At 41.7% G+C, this 18,885-nt stretch overlaps 2 protein-coding genes and 1 long non-coding RNA gene across 14 annotated transcripts in view; 2 read left to right on the top strand and 1 right to left on the bottom strand.

Annotated features, from left to right (window-relative positions):
- The window catches only part of LOC124187935 (dual 3',5'-cyclic-AMP and -GMP phosphodiesterase 11), a 91,993-nt gene extending 87,586 nt beyond the window's left edge, over nt 1-4,407 (top strand). For 6 of the 7 annotated variants that reach the window (XM_046580116.1, XM_046580117.1, XM_046580120.1 and 3 more), the window contains 5 exons: nt 121-378; nt 751-860; nt 1,005-1,410; nt 2,029-2,112; nt 2,251-4,407. In XM_046580116.1, coding sequence (XP_046436072.1) covers nt 121-378; nt 751-860; nt 1,005-1,410; nt 2,029-2,112; nt 2,251-2,457 — 1,065 coding nt within the window. In that variant the 3' untranslated portion in view covers nt 2,458-4,407. The remainder of the gene's footprint in view (nt 1-120; nt 379-750; nt 861-1,004; nt 1,411-2,028; nt 2,113-2,250) is intronic. The other variant, XM_046580113.1, reaches the window with a different exon arrangement.
- Nucleotides 4,408-6,287: 1,880 nt separating this feature from the next.
- On the bottom strand, nt 6,288-11,401 carry LOC124187959. The gene is made up of 3 exons (XR_006872204.1): nt 11,086-11,401; nt 9,563-9,694; nt 6,288-8,087 (listed from the first exon to the last, which is right to left on the bottom strand). It is a non-coding gene; the product is annotated as an uncharacterized LOC124187959 (long non-coding RNA).
- Nucleotides 11,402-12,910: 1,509 nt separating this feature from the next.
- LOC124187938 (probable G-protein coupled receptor CG31760) overlaps nt 12,911-18,885 on the top strand; it is a 32,420-nt gene continuing 26,445 nt past the window's right edge. For 5 of the 6 annotated variants that reach the window (XR_006872201.1, XM_046580128.1, XM_046580132.1 and 2 more), the window contains exon 1: nt 18,421-18,739. The gene's annotated coding sequence lies outside the window, so the exon portion shown is untranslated. Of the gene's footprint in view, nt 13,192-18,420; nt 18,740-18,885 lie in introns of those variants that run through there. The other variant, XM_046580130.1, reaches the window with a different exon arrangement.

The following is an 18,885-nucleotide window of genomic DNA, read 5'->3' on the forward strand; positions in this document are numbered from 1 at the left end:
TTCTAGAGATATGATACGGATTTCATAATTCTTTTAACTCTCACGACCGGAGTCTTCGTTTCGAAACAATTAGCCAAATGTCGATACTTACATTTATTTTTGGGCATTTGCTCCACTCAGCAGGAATTGCGGGTTCCTTCTTCGGCGCATTTCCAGCTCCACGATTTTAAGTTCGACGACATTCATATGCAGGACGACGAGACGCTCGCTGCCTGTCTTCGCATGTTCCTAGATCTCGACTTTGTCGAACGATTTCACATAGATTACGAAGTTCTTTGCCGATGGTTACTCAGTGTCAAGAAGAATTACAGGAACGTCACGTATCATAACTGGCGACACGCTTTCAACGTGTCACAGATGATGTTTGCCATCCTGACGGTAAGTCCAGTGGAAATATCAATTTTATTGCACTTTAACTCCGTCTTAACGACCAGCGATGACGCATGACGTGAAAAATTCCGAACTTTGGTTCCAAATAAAATCTTCACCACCACACCGGTAGTTATTTTTAAAGAAGGAAAAACAAAGAATACGTAAAAGAAGTCGATATATTTGATAATTTGTTATTTTCATCGTAAACCGAGTTTCGATACAAGGAGAATTTAATTAAAATTGTTTTGCGAAACCTTTTGAGACAAATATCTTCGTATCTACACGAATATATGACAAAAATTTGTTTGGGGAATTCTTTACATTCTAGTGATCAGACTTTTTTTTAAATATACCTAATGCTGTCGTTCGTTTTTTCAGGCCACTCAATGGTGGAAAATCTTCGGAGAAATCGAATGCCTCGCATTAATAATTGCCTGCTTGTGTCACGATCTTGATCACCGGGGCACCAACAACTCGTTTCAAATCAAGTAAGCTGTTTCTTCGTCGAATACAATCCAACCCCGTCCGTATAAATACATAATATATAATATCCGAGTCGATGAAGGTTGGCATAACTTCTTCTGCGGGTTGAAGAACGCTCCTAACAGAGGGATTGTTTTTTGTCGATTTAGAGCGTCTTCGCCGTTGGCACGGCTTTATTCCACGTCTACGATGGAACACCATCACTTCGACCAGTGCTTGATGATTCTTAGCAGCCACGGTAATCAGATCCTAGCGAACGTCTCTCCGGACGAATATTCCCGAATAGTCAAGGTCCTGGAGGAGGCCATCCTGTCGACCGATTTGGCCGTCTATTTTCGCAAGAGAGGAGCGTTCCTCAGTTTAGCCCAGGGTGGGTCGTACAATTGGGCGCTTGGTGAACACCGTGAACTGTTACGTGGTATGTTGATGACTGTCTGCGACTTGGCAGCAATCACAAAACCCTGGGAGGTAGAAAAACGCGTCGCCGAACTCGTGAGCACTGAGTTCTTCCAACAGGGTGACATCGAGAGACAAACACTGAACATTACTCCTATTGTAAGTAGATTCGGCGAACTTGCAGTCCCCCTTAATTATGAGCCGCGTATCCACCGCCTGCGCCAAAGCACAATCTTGTCACATTCAATCTCGAATTTACCTGATCCTCGGCTGTAATTACCAGCGTAATTTGCAGACATGAATTAGTTTTTGACACACTTTGAAAGTAGGAAATTCAATGGAGCTCTAGCCATTTGGAATAATTCTCTCCCGACACGCGTAAGTACAACACGAGTCTCCACACCCCTATCACTGTTATCAGAAAGACATTTTCCGGTGAAATTTTACTTTATTTTTCTCCTATCCATGCCAGATAAGGTGAGTCAGGTGCCTGGAATTTCACGAAATAATCTACAACCGGCGAACAGGTATTCGATGATTTATGAAAGTGAGATTCTTGGAGCTTAACTTTCGGGAAACAGTTTTGCTCTCGGTTTTCCCATTGCTGGCACACGCGGTGTTTTTCTTTTCTCTTCCGCACTCAGTACCGGTCTTCAATAATCATAACAACTTACTGAAAACACTTTGTTGCGTATGTTCTCATACTGCCATTTGAAGAAGATCGTTAATCGACGAAAAATAAAAGTTTTAAATATCACACAAACCTTTTAATTACAGGATATTATGAACAGAGAAAAAGAGGACCAACTACCGATGATGCAAGTCGACTTTATCGATTCAATTTGCCTTCCCATATATGAGGTAGGCCGAGCTTCATGCCAGATACCAATTGCACAATTTCGACCAGACTAACTAGAGCAAAGATTGTCAATTTATGACACTCGTTAAATGTATCAGAAAATAATTCATTGTTACGTAATGAATTGATTATCTTTACAGGCATTCGCGCTGCTATCGGACAAGCTAGAGCCATTGAGCGAAGGAGTTCGAAGTAACAAACAGCATTGGATTGAGATTGCAAATTCGCAAAGCGAGAGCATGAATCATCGTACGAATCACGATAGGTCCTTGGTTGAATCACCCTCGGAAAATTCGGACATCGATAATACTGAAGACACTAACGAGGGTCACAGTATCGAGCAGTAGATTATGCATAACGTCGGAACGATTATGCCTCCTCAATTTGACCTTCGATACCGTCCTCGCGATCCCTACTCGGCCAGCACTTGAACAGGATTAAATTCATGAGCTCTTTTCACGGTCGTGTCAGGGGATTGAGGGTGAACCGCGTTTCAAACCTGGCAAATATGTAAACAGCAATTCGAACTCACGTTGGGCTCTTTGTCAAAAGAGCTGACGCGATATTTGACTGAGTCTTCGGTTTAATTCAACGATTCGAGTCAGTCGGAAAGTTTTACCTATACAAAGTCCAAGTGTCAGGCATTTGCTTCGGTTATATTCGACGTGTTTCGACACAACCGCATTGGTGATCTCGTACAGCGAGTTTATTGGGACCATATAATAGCATCGAATTGCCGTTTAGTTTATGTGCAATGTAAGTGCAACTATACGGACACGGGGTGAATTCCGAATGGCTTGATACTTTGATTTTATAGATTTGCGTGTGGCTCGAAACTCTTTTCAAGCTACCGCCGTCACCGGTCGAAGCGAATCCTGATACTGACTGATACAAAGACTTAATTCTCGGTTCGTTCGCTCGGCGACAGAGCGATAGTATTGAAAAACGGCTATGATGCGCTAGGCACGACTTAAGCATATCTTAAGTTTTTAAGTGTAAATACCTAGATCGATGAATGGTTCAGTTTTCCTCCTCGAACATGAGCAACGACTAAGTGTGAATCGTCAAATCGTGATTTTAACCAAATTTTAAACGAATAAACAATTAAATGAAATAATAACCTAATTAAGAATTTAAAAAAAAAATATAATCGTCATTTAAAAGGCTGTCAGGCGGGTGAGAACACGTTTTGAAATATTTGCTCTCTGTCACGGTGCTCTGTATACTATATGTCAAGGACATCAGCGCACCAATTATTTATTTAACTTTAAAAATAATATTATTACGATGTAGGGTGTAATGTAAGGAACGCTGCCAACGGTTGATTGCAATCCTATGTATTTAAACCGAAGAAAAACAGCATTCGAAAAATGAGAGAATAAGTAAGAAAAAAAAAGATGAAGAAATGAATTCGCAAAATAGCATGAATAGAACACCAAAGAAAAGCGAATTGAAAAATCAAGAACAATTTAATGAACAGTAAATATCTAATGACGTACTGCTTTGCGTCTGTAATAATAAACTGTTTAAATTCATGCAAAATATTTTAGCGAAATACCTAAATTTCTGATTTATATTATATATGAACGAGCATGTGGATGCTACTTTTGTACCTGATTGTATTTTATACAGCCATGCGGCGAACCGTTGGAGCGTTAATAATAGTAAGTAGTTTGATGAAAATTGCAGAAAAGTTTTATATATACGTATACATATGCTAGGTACTAGATAAATAAATACACAATTATACGTATACACCTATACGTAGGCATACTGCGTGCGCAAAGGTATTTCTTTTTAATTAGCATTAACCAATATTATCAATTACTCCATAAAACCAGGATAAGTAAAAGACGAAAGGAAAGAAAAAATAATAATAATAGTGAAAAAAATATTCAACCAAAGTGTATATTTATATCGAAAAAATCGAAAAGGTGCGGTCTTCTCGTTCATCATGTCTATGTCTTAATTAAAACAATTGTGTACTGAGTGAATAAAGAACTAGAAATATTTGTGCATGGTGGACGCGCGCACAAAAACATAAATGTTATGCACACCTCAGGCGCAACACGATACCGATACCGAAACGATTACCTTTTGAGAATTACCTGTACGTGTACATATAATAATATAAACATTTTCAACCGTCAGTCTAACGTGTAGCGAAGACCCGCTCGAAATTGAGGATACCGACATATTTCGTCGCTGAGAGCGATAATCAGTTTGAGAAAAGCTTTGGTAACTTGAGTTTGCGAGAGTGTTTTCTCTATAGACGTACGGTGCGTGTTTGTTACTTACATCGCGTTGTGTCGTTAATGTTCCTTTATTCTTATACACGTTTCGTTGTTTTATCTTATTTTATTTAACGTTAGTTTTTCAACGATTAATTGATGATGAGTTGATATTGTCTAATCGTTGACGCAACCTACAGGTTTTAATTTAAACGCGAAACGACGTTGCTACGTATACAGATAAACAAAGAACATATGTATATTGTACAGTTTCGTGTAACTCGTCGATATAAGCAAAGAATATAAAAACATGATGATTATTGTTAAGGTGAATTACAGCACAAGAGTTATATAATATACATATAAATATAAATATATTACGTGAACAATATCTAATATATTAAAATGAAATTAAATTATATATTGTACTTACATTTCTTGATCCACGAGTGCTTATCCTTTTCCTTTTTCTTTCTCATCCCTTTTACCTTGTGCCGTAATCTTCCTCGCCTTAATCATAAGACAGTAACGCGACATGATCTACTATCTCGGCAGAATCACGTCCGCGGAGAGCTCTCTGACAGGTAAATCTTTCGCGTCCTTCCACCGTTCAACGGATTGATCGCGTGTCTTGCTTTTTGCCTCGAAATTGATTTGTTGACCATTCCGAGAGTTTTATTTTACGAATCGGAAGAATACCGATAATAATATGGTCGATAATCGATAGTTTAGAAATCTGACTTTTGGATTTTCATAGCCCCATTTTTGCTCAATCTGTATTAACGAGCATTCATGGTGCATCGCGAAATCAACCGCACACCCTAGTTTGAAGGCATTTCAAAGTCGTTCGAAATAAGAAAGAAATCCGATGACATTGTATACGAAGTCAGTTGAATTGAGTTGAAATCAGCTGCAGTCGGTTAAAATCAGCTGAAATCATCTGAAATCACTTGAAATTATTAGAAGTCATGAATCACTTGTATACTAAAAGTCTGAGCAAATAGCCCGCCGGCTTACCCTGTAATTCAGTAAAAATGAAACGATATTTTTTCAAAAGGATTCAACGCATCTAATTCTTATTTAATCTTTTTTCAGTGTTGCAGGAGGTAAACGATATATATATATATATATATATATATATATATATATATATATATATATATATATATATATATATATATATATATATATATATATATATATATATATATATATATATATATATATATATATATATATGTATGTATGTATATATAATATACATCTACTATAATATTATGTATACGACACGCCTTAAAAGCTAATATTTCTGAAAGGCCTGTATGTTTCAAGGGAATTTTTTTCATAAAACAGTCTTATTACACCAGTTTACTAGCCTTTTGAAGTGTAATCGAGTCAAGGTGAGGATTCCCTTCGTACCTATAGGCAGTCAAAGTAAATGCGTCCGCCGTAAAAGGTACGAAAGAGATAGGATACTTTACAACGAAGTTATTACGAAGTTGAAAGAGTGTACGCGTAAAATATAAATGTTGTCTTTAGTGATTAAACGCACAATACCGCACGTAGATTCTATACCTATGTAATATTTGTGTCGTGCAGACATTTACCACAAAAATAACACTGGAACGATGTAATTTATACAACGACCAAAAAATTCACTATAATAATATTCGCCATGTTTTTTTAGGAGTACTCCAGTGATTGTCAAACTTTGACTACACACCGCTTTGGGCATATTATTGAATACAGAAAAATTTTCAGGAGGTGAAAATTGTTCGTTTGAATGGAAAGGGGTTTTGCAATAATTTCACCGAGCTCTTTTGATTTGCATGTAACGCCAAGGGGGAGATGGGGGTTCGAATAATACACAGGTGTTTGTTAGCTACCAATTTGACTTGTTAATCGTAGAATCCGTGTGTGCTGTCAGCGCGTAGAATCGAGTCGCGAAAATTTTTTACAACCTCGCTCACACTGTTTTTTTTTTTTTTTTTTTTATCCATATGGCTGTAAGTGATTTCAAAGAAAATCTTTTGCTGCGAATTGCGCACGCTCTTTCGTACACGTAGGATATACTGACAGTAGCTGAATGCCTACGTATACCAACTGCACATTATAGATCTATCACTCAACGGATCTTAATTCAAGCAAATGAAATGCAACAACGGATCCCTTATCTCCCAAGCTCGCACTCTGCGCTGAATCCCCGGCCCATATTGAACGAACGTAATATCAACAAATCTTAAGCGCATAAAAGGAGTTTCTTCAACCAATAGAAGGAAAATGAAGTCAAGCTTAAGAGGGTGCCCCCTGGTCGTACCGTAAACATGACTAGTGGGGTGCCCTGGTCGATTTTGACGTTGACGTATATATTCGCCAAATATCGAAGTCTACGTATTTCAACCGCGTAAAAGGGTTCCTCAGTCCAACTCTATGAGCAATTGTGAACGAAAAAATTCCAATACATTTTCATTCGACGCAGAAGTAAAGAAACGGCGTGCTTTCTACGAAATTGCTTGCAATATTAAATTAGTAGAATCCATGCAGTTTCTTTATTTCTGCGTCGAATGAAAATATATTGGAATGTTTTTGTTCATAATTGCTTATGGAGTGGGACTGTTGAACCCTTTCACGCGTTTGAGATACGTCGACTGCAATATCCGGCGATATATGTATATGTCACGTCGAAATCGACCAGCGCACCCCCTAAGCTTGTTCTGTATAGCCATGTTTACGGTACGGCTGTCACCGGCCTCCAGTATTTTTCCGTTACCTAATTTTTTGAATGAAATATTTAAAATGCAACATATCGATTTTTTGAGCCGTTGGTCGGTAATTATCAGTACTGGGACCAAATAGATCGAACAAAAATATCAATACTTGTGAAATTCAATTTAATATTAATATAATTTAATTGTTTGTCAATTTTTTATCACGGATTATTTGTGGTTGGGTTATTTATGCCCGGTTATTTTTGTACGGGTTATTTTAATGCGGGTTATCAAGATCAGTCACCGTAATTATGGTACTTATCATCAAAGTATGACAGTCAATAAATGGCTCAGTCACTACCAGCGAATATCGAATATTGTCAACTGCAAATCGTTAATTGCACAAACAAATCCGTATCTGGATATTCGCTCAAACGATCATTGCAATTGATACGGAAATTCTGCGTTCTTCACGCAGAACGAGATATGGAAAAATACGGGCGTGTTCATTATAATATGTGACCCGCTCAATTCACAGACAGGATGTCAACATTAATTGCGTATCTACCTAATTACGAATTATAGAACACGAATCAAACTACAATACGTACAGTGAAAAAGTATATAGCAATATATTTTTTTTATCTTCCTATAAAGTCACTTTATATCATAACTATAAAAATATTTGCGACCCGCGCGGGGTTTTCTGAATACCCAACATCGCCATCCGGGAATTATTTTCTCATTTCGAGTCTCGTACCCTTGTAGCATTGGAAAATATAAATCCATCCCGAGACCGTCTCGAAAAGCTGAACGAGAGGTCGGACAAGAATTACGATCAGGAATGGCCGGAGGTCAATGGGCCTCTTTGGCGATGCGATGATTGCGGACGACGGAGAGAACGAAGTTGTTACCGGCTCGCACCAGCCAATCGTGTGCCTGTGCGTGTGTCAGATTCTGCAGAGGACTGTCGTTGACTCTTATCAGGACGTCACCTGGCTGCAGCCCGGCATCGTCGGCCAAACTTCCCCGGGCCACCTTAATTCGGATTCAAAATTCGTTATTCTTATCTCACCTTTGAACATCGCGCGGTGTTGTTGGATGAGCAGTAAAAAATTTGAAGATGGTTGGATCGCGGGATCAAGAATCTCCTGATTCATTATTGAAGATGCAAGAACGAAATTAACGCGATAAAGATGGAGGAATCTTTAGCCGTTCGATTTGAAAACGTGCCCGAGTCTGCGCACGCATGATGGATAAAAAAGGAGGTCGTTCTACTCGTATGCTCCGAGTAACGATCAGTGGATAAGTTTCTGCCAGTTTCAAGTTATTTATAGACGGATATATTATGAATGATTTACCGACGGAAATACTAAGTTTCTCGGACATCTGTTGGTGTTCGGTATCGTTGAGCTTTGTGCAACCGTCTCGAGCGTTTTGTAAGAGTCTGGACATCACACGTATACGTTCACACATATACGTGTGGTGTCGATCATCGTGAGGCTGCGAGAATGGTCAGTCGGTCAGTAATCGTCAAATTATCCACATCTCTGTAATGTCCGTCTAAGACCCACGACCGAATTTTTAACTATTTATTTATTTGTTTTCTCTATTGTAACATTTTCGAACCCTGTTGGGAAAGTGACGAAGTTCAGAATCCGATAAGCAGATTGATTAAAATAAACAATATATAAGGACTGACGATTTAATAGAGCGGAAAAACATTTACTTTTATCGTACGACGCCTCCAAAAGATAAGCGTTATTTTTAAGTATTTATTATTATTTTATTTTATTTCATCCTCCATCACGATTCCTGATCAATTTTTATCTGTCTCACCATTCTTATTAATATAAAATGTCCTTCTCTATAATGCATTCATAGTACTTGGCTTGGCAAACAAGCGATTCGTTACAGTTTGCAAGAAACTGGAACAATGCTATATTTGAGGATCGAATCTTTCTGAAAAACCAGCGTGATTCGAGTAGACGGTGTCTTTAGCTGAGGGGAAAATTTCGCTCGTTTCTCAGCTTGAATACCGGAATTACACGGTCAACGGTTATCCGTTCACTTCGCGTTAAGTGATACTTGACAGGCTTGACTGGGGAGGTGAAAGAATCTTCGAGGTAGAGAAAATCGACGATAATTGAAGTGCCAAAGCGTGCTTTGAGCTCATTAAAAGTAATTTCAAGATCGCCGATGAATCGATATCTCCGTTTCCGCACTCCCGAGCCTCCCACGAGCCTTTATTACGGAATTCGGAAAAACTTGTGAATGCAATCCAGGCTTTGTCATTCGCTTGTCGGTCACAGTGTGACGGTCTGATAATTAATTGAACAACTGCCCGTGAAAAGCCAGAGCTCTTTCCTTCGGCCACAAAGTATTTGCGGAGAAACGTGTTTGATGCTCGACCGAGATTAAAAATCGGAAAATCCCACCAGGAGTAAACGATTATGCAAAAAGGGAAGCAGGAATTGCGAATATTTGAAAAAACATTTGCTTTTTTTACTCACCCTGACAACCGTGAGTGGATGGGGAAAATCCGCTCCACCGGAAAGCCGGAATCCCCATGGGATGTTATTGAATTTGGAAAGCTTGATGTCTATCGCCATACCCTTGAGCCGCTGCACTGCACCGAATCGTTTCTGCGGAATATTTTTGAAAAAACCGCATGCATCAGCAATTATGGAAGGTACTGCGGACCGCATCGTGGCGAACAAACCACGTCCGTCAATTTCCAAAGCCACAATAATCGATTTACGGACGCAAACCTCTGAGGACAGAGTATCCTACCCAGGTCAATTTGATCCTAAGTTGGGACCGGAACCAATCGTTGGAGCTCATCAAATTACAATATAATGCACTCATGGTTGCCATTTAGGGCTTACTTCCTGGAACTGTATTCCTTATACTGAACTCGAAATGGGAAAACTTGAGGAGCCGGCCTCTTCCTGAGTAACTTATGAGTCGGGTGAATATTCTTTTGCTCTTTTTGAGAAACTGCTTGCTTTAACATCATCGAACATTTACACGTTCATACAACAGATTTCTCCGTTTATTTCTGTCAATCATCCGCGATACAATCTTTTGATACCTTATCTTTTGTGAACAATCTGGCTCAAAGATCATGTAGATTTACTGAACTTGACGGGAAATTATGCGTTGAAATGTCGTCGATCTGTGATTGAAACTGGAGGTATGAGTACTCGCGAAATTCGATCAATTTACGCGTGGAAAGCTTAAAGACGCTCGAGTGTCATGCATACGTTGTTTTTAATTTGCAGAGCTTAATGTCGAATTCGAGCTTAGTGCCGAAATTACGACGTAAAATGCGGAGTGGTTTTATTTTTTGATAAATTTCGGCCAAGTCCTAAACAATCGAATTGCACAAATTAATTAGTTTGGCGGATTTGGAGATCTTAATTTCAGACAGTATTCATCAGGACTCCTGCATCTCAGCATTCACAAGTCGCGGCGAGTAAAAGATAAGTGTGATTCAATAATTCGGTCCACGGTTTTCGGTGAACTTCTTAAGTCGAAAGCTCAATTGCCTTTCAGTCAGCAAATTTGTCGCGGAATAAGGACAAGCTATTTAGGATAGAATACCAACCGCGTTTCACCCATTTCAGACATTCACGTTATTAATTCCAGCATTAACTGGTCGAAATTTCAACTTAGACGTTTGTTTCTTGCGAAAAAAAAAAAAAATTCTCGAGACTCTTAATTATCGCCAAAGTTAACGCATTATTCGGAAGAGAATTTATTAAAAAAATTGTGCAATCCAGAATTTCAGTGGTATTCAAAATTACCTCAAGATGTTGGCGTGTTCTCATTGAAAATTGAAAATACCATCCTACGATCATCGATAATAACTTGAATATTTTTCAAAGGAAGAAATTTTGTTAATTTGCATATTATGGCTGGGTGATAGCCTTCGGCGTTACCCAGGTTCCTCAAATTGAAATTAAGTTTAATCAGTCGGTAAACATTTCCCGGCGCCCTGGCAACTTACTTATAGAGTCAGGAAGAAACTCACCGGCTTAGAAGCTGATCGTTACTGCGTAAATCCCCTGTACAAGAATTTATTCAAAGGTTGTTTATAATTCAACCGTGAGTGGGTCGCCCACCGCTTAGAGTAGGCCTTGCTTCGATCCTGTATCTTTTCCCTTTTTAATGAAGGTTCCAAGGCACTGGGATCCGATCGGACGTTAGCGGTTTATTCAAGGGGGAAACTGGGTCTGCGATAGTCAGAAGAAAGCGTGATTTCGCCACGAGTAGCAGCTGGCGACTGACTCCTGGGTAAACTTTCGGGTTCCGCACTCTTCCAAAGTCTATTATAGAATCGGATGGATGTACACGCGCCGGCTAGAAGTCTGCCGGGGAGTTAGAGGCTCCCACAGACCTACATACTATTTCCGATGCACCGTTCGCAGCGTTACAGACATAAGCAAAGCAATGTAAGAGGTGGAACGGCAGAACAATTGTCGGCAAGTTGCCGAACAGTCGTTAGCGATATTGCGGATGAGTTACACCCGCCAACCGGATGTCGGCCAATTTATAATAGAGGAGAAGCGCTTCCGTCTTGATCCGTATTACGACTCGCACTAACAGCTGGATGGTTCTGCACTCTGGTCAAATGCAGGAGGATTTTGGTTAACGAAGTAGAGACACTGCGGACCGTCCAACGTCCATGATCACTATCAAATTAAGCGCGCCCAAAACAGATACCTCGTCTAGGACAAAACTCGTTCAGTAAATTGGGCAACCAGCAATACCGGCAAACTACGTCCTTTGTGGAACCGATTCTGTAGCTGGAGTGCCCTGCTCTGTCCAACGGATATCTCGACGGAAATGGGTTTTCGACTTTCTCAAAGCTTCGACAATCGACGGCTATTCTTGTTGAGGAATTCACCCGTTCGCGTCGTCCTTCCCCGCTTTTAGTCGTGATGTAACTTTCCGCACCTGGTGTACTTCCTGATCGATCGATCTTTAAATCACCTCGTGATGCCTTATATACTTCGATGTATCCACGTCACGGTCGACTCGCTGGTCTCATTCACCGAATAGAAATTTTCATTTTGAAACGACTTCGAGGATTTTCATCCTCGATGAGCTTTTCCTCGTCGAACCTTGAAGCTGCGCAAATATCGTGAAGAGTTATCGAAGTGCGACCCTCGAAATCATTCGACGAATAGTTGCAAGGTTTCAAGCCCTCTTCGTCGTAGTTTACAGTGCGAGAACTCGCCGACCCTTTCAATATTTCCGGATCCATTCAAGACAGAGTCTGATTCCGCTGGGATGTCTCAATTTGTACCGTTAAGGCGTTGTGAATGGTTTCGCTGGAACCGAGAAGGTGTAAATCGAATACGTAGAACGAGGACACATAAAGACATGGAGTATCGACTTATCCTCAAAGGAATTGACAATTTGTGCCTCCCTGGTATATCGCTGGTCCAATATTTTTTCCATATACCCGGCAATCGCAAGACCCACGAACTCTGACGGTGGCAAACGGGCGGGTATCATTTTATTCGCCGTGGCAGTAAATTCAATTTTATTTCCCCCCAGAGATAGAGAGAGAGAGAGAGAGGGAGAGTGTGTGTGGGAGAGAGAAAGAGAGAGAGAGAGAGAGAGAGAGAGAGAGAGAGAGAGAGAGAGAGATTTCGGACCGTGTACGGCACCTCGCCTTGCCTCGCCTCAATCTTTGAGTGTAATAGCTGCAGGTTTGAGTGAAAACTTCCCCCGTTATCATTCCCGAGTAATCATAAATTTGCCATGACGTAGAAAATGTGTCGCTAAGAAGAGCGCAAGCTCCGTTTGCCGCACAGCTGAGCGAGCTTGCGAGCAGTCTGAAACGAGACTTGGTTGGGGGTGGAACACCCCGGCGATTCCCCGGGGGCCTTGAAAACGCCGGGAGATAAAATATTGAATTTTCTGCTTGTCGACCTCCGCATGGTTGACGGGTAATTAGCCCTTTGAATTCGCACCGCGATGGTGCGCTCAGCTTGCGTAATATAGCGATGCTACTTCCGACCAGTCGATTTACTGGCAGTAAAGTTTCTGCGGCTTCAATCTCGATCGTGACATGCGGTTGTAACGATGCCGCCGCGTTATACTCCGAACGAGACACGTGCTACCGCAGGTAAGTGATTTCCCTCAATTTGCACCCTGCACGACGAACCGGCCGAGCCGATCAATGTAGTTTGTATTTGAAACTCAATTTCCGAAGGGTTGCCCTGTGACTGGTCCCTTATATCCTGTCGCCAACTCTGACGTGAATCTGCGCATCTTCCGCACGTGACCCAGCCGAGGTTGAAGGATACAAACTCGAGGAATGCGCGCCGCCAGGTTCGCCTCTCAAAATCCTAATCCATCTACCAACAAGCCGGACCCACCGAAAATCCCGCGTTTTTATTTACGAGCATGTTCCATAACCGGAGCTCTATCCCTGTTTCTATCACATGGGTTATACGGATCGGTAAACTTCCGCAGGGCAAGGGTTCGCCGTAAATGCTACGAAGCTCGAGGGTCTCCCGAGTGTAAAAAATACGTAAAAATACCTCGTCGGAGCGTCACGAGGGACCGAGTTTTGCGCAAAATAACCCCGCATCAGCGTCTCCGCTGCTTCGTAATCCCTTGATGTAACTCAGGGTCAACTACTTCCGGTCCAGCCGCAATTAGTAGCCGATCGTGCGGGGTCGTGGGTGTAGCTGTGATCTTCGTGTAACTCGTTTACTCCCGCATGTATCCACTTCCGGGTGGCAAATCTGCGCCGAAAACGTTGAAAATGGATTGATATCAAGCACGGCTCGCCAAAGCGGGAGCAAAAATGTACAAGTACTTTTAGATCACGGGCACCAAGACCGGAGCATTACCGATAACGCATCGTCCTCCGGAATGAAACCGAGTAGTACAATATCCCGCCGAGAGGGTGAAAGCTCTTTTCTTTTTTATGCAAAATCTGCAAGTTCGTCGAGGACGCTGCACCCTCTCGATCATCCGGCAGTGGCGAGGACGGCCCTAAGGGTCCTCGTAGCGGCGTTGCCTGCACGGAAATGAACGTCGCTCGCCGCTGGCTGCATCGATCGCGAACGAAGGGAGCGAATGCTGCGCGCCTATATCTGAGCTTCGGCATAACCGAACCTGACTCGACCTAACTTAACCTTGCCTTACCTAACGCAATCTTATTAAACCACCCCTTGCCCCACGGGGCAGCGTTTCTTAGGCGTAAAGAAAGCTCGAAAAATTTTCAACACCACATCCACGCGACGACAACGTTTCATTCTGCGTGTGACTTCCAGACACTCGGTCTTCTTCTTTTATGCGAGTGCGGGGGATGTTTTCATAGACCTCTATTCGCGCACGCGTTTTTATGCCTAAGCATGACACGTACGCGCAGCACATTCAAAATAATATGATTGCACAGCGTTTGGCGCACCGCTTAACCGCGAGCAAACAGGAAGCTCGGAAATCGTTTGCTGTAAACGACTTTCAGGGTGAGAGAGTGCTCGTCCATCCAGCCTTCTTTCATTCTTCGGGAAGAGAAACGGGGATGGATGTGCGCGTCTGGATTGACGAGAACAGAATGAGGGGAGCTTAGGAGACTGAAGTAGATTATCTTGCGTTTGTTTCATCCCCTTCTTTCCGTAACCGGTGAATTTTGAAGCAACGTTCGAAACGACGATGCGGAATGAGATATACCGTCACGGTTATCTTCATCTCGACAATTTCTTTATACGCGGGGTCCCCGGGAACCGGACGACCTTTGCAATAAAAATCTCAGCTTCCTTGTCGCAGGGCTTCTGTGAGGTGGATTCTAGTCCCGTGCTGTGTTGTTGGGTTGTTTATTTTTTTCATCTTCTACATTCGTCCGTTCGCAAATTATTCGCCGATAATGATTCCAATCGGTGAACGCGTCAGAGTTGCTGCAAGCATGAGTTGTGGTTTTACGGATCCGTCGCCAAAGGCAATGGACTTTTCGGCTCTCTCTTTCCGTGTCTAAAAATTTTAATCTAACCAACAACCATGTCCGTCTCGAATGCCGACGCATAAAATATGCTTTCGAGAATATTGCACGTTCAAAATTCATGAGAGAATGCAAACAGCGAAGGTTTGCGCTTTATGATAAAAAATTCCCATACGCGTGCCTTTCGGGAGTTTTACAAAATTACAATCCCGTTCGCTTCGTCTTTCCGTACCGCGTGTGCTCGGATAAAAGTACACCAGGAAATCACCGCCGTTATTACTAATGTTCGTGAGAATATCGCAGTCCCAGGTTCGATAATGATTAATAACTTGAGTCATGCACGATGGCAGTGAGGGGCTGTTGTTGCTCGTGTTGGGGTGGCTGAGGTGAGACAAGCACTGATAGGTTGAACCGTTCAACGTCAAGTGGGTCAATGAGGAATCGACAGGTGGCTTACATTCGAGGTTTCAGTACTTGGCTCGTATATCGACGGGGTTGAAAATTGAACGGATTCCGTTCGCGCGTAATTTTTATCTCTCCGTGGTCATCTTGCGCTTGAGAACCCGGTAAAACTCTGAATTCTTTATTTTACTAATTCATTCTTTTACTTATAATTAGCGAAAACACTGTACTGGGAATCAAAGTTTTTACAGTCTTAATTAGATTTGTCTTCTTAAAAGTTAGCCTTGTTAATGGGAATATTTGGAAGGTCTCTCTTTGACTGTGTAAAAACAGCGTAATGAAACAAATGCACATATTTTTAACAGTTGATTGAACATCGGTGGCGGAATTCGGCACACGTTTTAATCAAAACTGTGTTTACCTACTTTTTAGTGTATATTTTGCTGAACATGCGGTATGGGGTTCCAAAAAGCCGACACGAATTTCATCTTCAAAACTTATCTCGCTCTTTCCACCGCCTCAAAATTGAATAATCATAACTTGAGAGCCGGAGGTTCCATTTCGCGGAGTAACTTGATAAAAAGAAGGTTCCACAATTTATAAATATTTCGGTCTGCTGGTCACGATTTAGCCATAGACCCCTGTAAGTTCATAGAAACTTTGGTCACGGTATTAAACATCAGCGTATAATTCATCACGAAGAATGTTTTCGCAGTGAGTTGTAAAAATATTTGAAGGAAATTTTATTGCGTGCAACATACAACAATGCGCATCATTTTGTAATTCGTATACACGAACTTGTATAACAATACAAAAATCAAAATGGCCCTCATGAACCTCGTCGCCTACGCTAAACTATATTTCAGCCACACTCAGGATAATTTTGTGTTTTGACAACCTAAACTGTTTCATCGTAAATAAATGACAGGGATAGTAAACAACACAATAATCGTTGTATCGGAGCGACCAAAAATTGAACCAAACGATTTTACACAGGAAACAAAAATATTTTAATCCTGTATCAAAAAAAGTTTGGCACCACTATCCCATAGTTTCTGTTGCAATTGTAAAACCGGATCTACGCAGCGAGGTCATTTTTTAAAGATTGGTATTGAATTAAATTTCCTAAATGAAAATAGAGATTTTGTATTTACAAGTATATTTCATTCAACGAAATTTTCTTGCAATTTTGAATAAATTATTGAATTAATGTTCGTATTTGCAAGAAAATGTTGTGTTCCGACGAGAAAACTTTCTTCAAAAGTCTATCCTCAAATCGATTTATTTAAAAGAGCATAAAGTTTTCTCCGATTGGAGCAGCATCCCTGATCCGGCGTTTTGTTCACGCGGTTTTTCATTGTTTGGCGAATAGGATAAGCTAGCTTTTTCTCTGCCATTTCCTCTCTTGTTTGAACACTATTAGTTACAGTTAGTGACGGGTGCAGATTCTTTGAACGCACAACTTTAGAACCCTCGACTCGAGAGGCCCGCTTCGCAAGGGAGTTCTTTCGGCCCTCGGCAGTCGCCAGCAAGCTTCGCCCCTAAAGCACCACTGATCGTTCACATCGGCGTGAATTGTTTTTTATCCAGCTTTCGGCTTACGTCGATCTTCTTTCCTGACACTCTGGATCATTATCCCATACATCAAATTCGACTGCTCAATTCGGGCCGTACGCAAGTGGCAAAAAGTACTCATCGCGACCGCTTCTGTTGAAGAGTTGTAGGTAGCGGGATGTTTCAAACAGCAACATTTATACGGCATTTGAGCGGGTTCAACTGTTGCAACAGTAGCTGCAAAGCTATTGCTATCGCGAAAGGTCTGTCCGTTAAAGGAGAGGGTAATTTGAATAGGTCTCAGCGGGTTAAATGAAACTGCCGGAGGCGCTGATACCCAGATCAAAGTACCTACTATGCGTATTCAAAGGGACAGACGAAACAGGGTAACCTTAAAACTTAAGCTGGAGAATTGAGAGATTGCATCAACAGTTCGGGAGTTACGGGTAACAGCTATTTTTCAAGACAATTGTAACGTCTAGGTCTCGTAGTGCAGGTGTAGCGAAAAAACGGAATGGGACACGAATTGACCCCGCATGAAAAAATTGAAGAGAACTCGCAAGTCGAGCGAAGCCGCTTTGAAGGTGATTCGTGACAAAAAAAAAAAAAAAAAAGAAAAAAAACGACATTTTTCATAAAATTTATTACGAGACAGTCGTACGTTGAGTAGTTATAAAATCACTGTATACATAAGCTGTGAAGCTAGTCTCTTTAAACATAAATAAAATACAAATATTGGAATTCTAAATAACACATCGATAAATCGCTTGAGAATTATCGACAAGATTATATTCGTGTACACAGTCGTTCAAACGTTATTTTTCATCACGTTGGCATCATTGGTTATTGAATTTCAAAACACTGCGATAATAATTTAAAAAATTAAAAATGGCAATGTAGAATTGGCCGCTGATAAGACAGAAAATCTGTTTCAGTGAATTAGCAGATAATGGTCTTGCGAATAAGATGAGACATCGTGAGGTAAAATCGACCGAATCTACCAGATTTCAATACATTGTTACAATAGTACAATAATTCTAAAGACACCTAGGTAGATGTACTCAACGTACGATTGTCTGGTAACAAGATAAATAAAAAGCCTGGATATCCGGCCAGCCAGCCTCTTCGACTGACCGAATACCGCGCGATTGGAACAGAAACAAAAAGTGCGGATTTTTCGTGCGGAGACCACGAGGATCCGTTTCAGGGTAATTCACCTGATCCCGGGTGTCGAGAAGAAGCGGAATCACGGAGTCCTGGCATTTCCAGGTCCTCCTAGTCGGCTCGATATCCACATAACAGCGGATACGTTTGGGGGGGTTGCCGAGGGCAGGGGTGGCCGAGCAACCCTCGCGGCTCTCGGAAGGCTTCGTACATCCTCGGTGGATTCCGGGGGTTCCGCTGGTTGCGAGGCTCGCGTTGGTAGCGCGCTTTGGCCAAGGGCTGCCTCCGGCAGCTGGTGGTCCCGCTCACCACGGTGTCCCATGCATATTTAATGCTCCTCGAGCGCGTATCGCGGTCGTGCGTCCGTCTCTCCGGCACCTGCTCATCACTTGTTACGGTTTCGAGCATCGGTATCGGTGTCGCGAGTTCGTTTTTTATACGCGGGGGGTGAACGGGGGTCGTCGTCGTTATCGCGGTCGAGTTTCCCTTCGGAGTTCTCGAACATGGTGTTCAAAGCATTCGTCACTTCCGGGGGTTAAGTACGCGTAGGAATCGCGTCGATACACCTACCATCGAGAAACTATGAAAGTGGCTAAAAACGGAGGTAAGCGTCGTTGTGCTTGCAGACATGTTTTCAAGCCCATTGTCGCTTCTTACGCCTCCCAACATCCACGCATAACGCTCCTTGAATGTGTTTTAACTGTCCTGCTGGCATGAATGTCGAAATTTAAGCTTCTAATTATCGCGGTA

This window comes from Neodiprion fabricii, chromosome 1, assembly GCF_021155785.1.
Source record: "Neodiprion fabricii isolate iyNeoFabr1 chromosome 1, iyNeoFabr1.1, whole genome shotgun sequence".
NCBI classification, from domain to species: domain Eukaryota; kingdom Metazoa; phylum Arthropoda; class Insecta; order Hymenoptera; family Diprionidae; genus Neodiprion; species Neodiprion fabricii.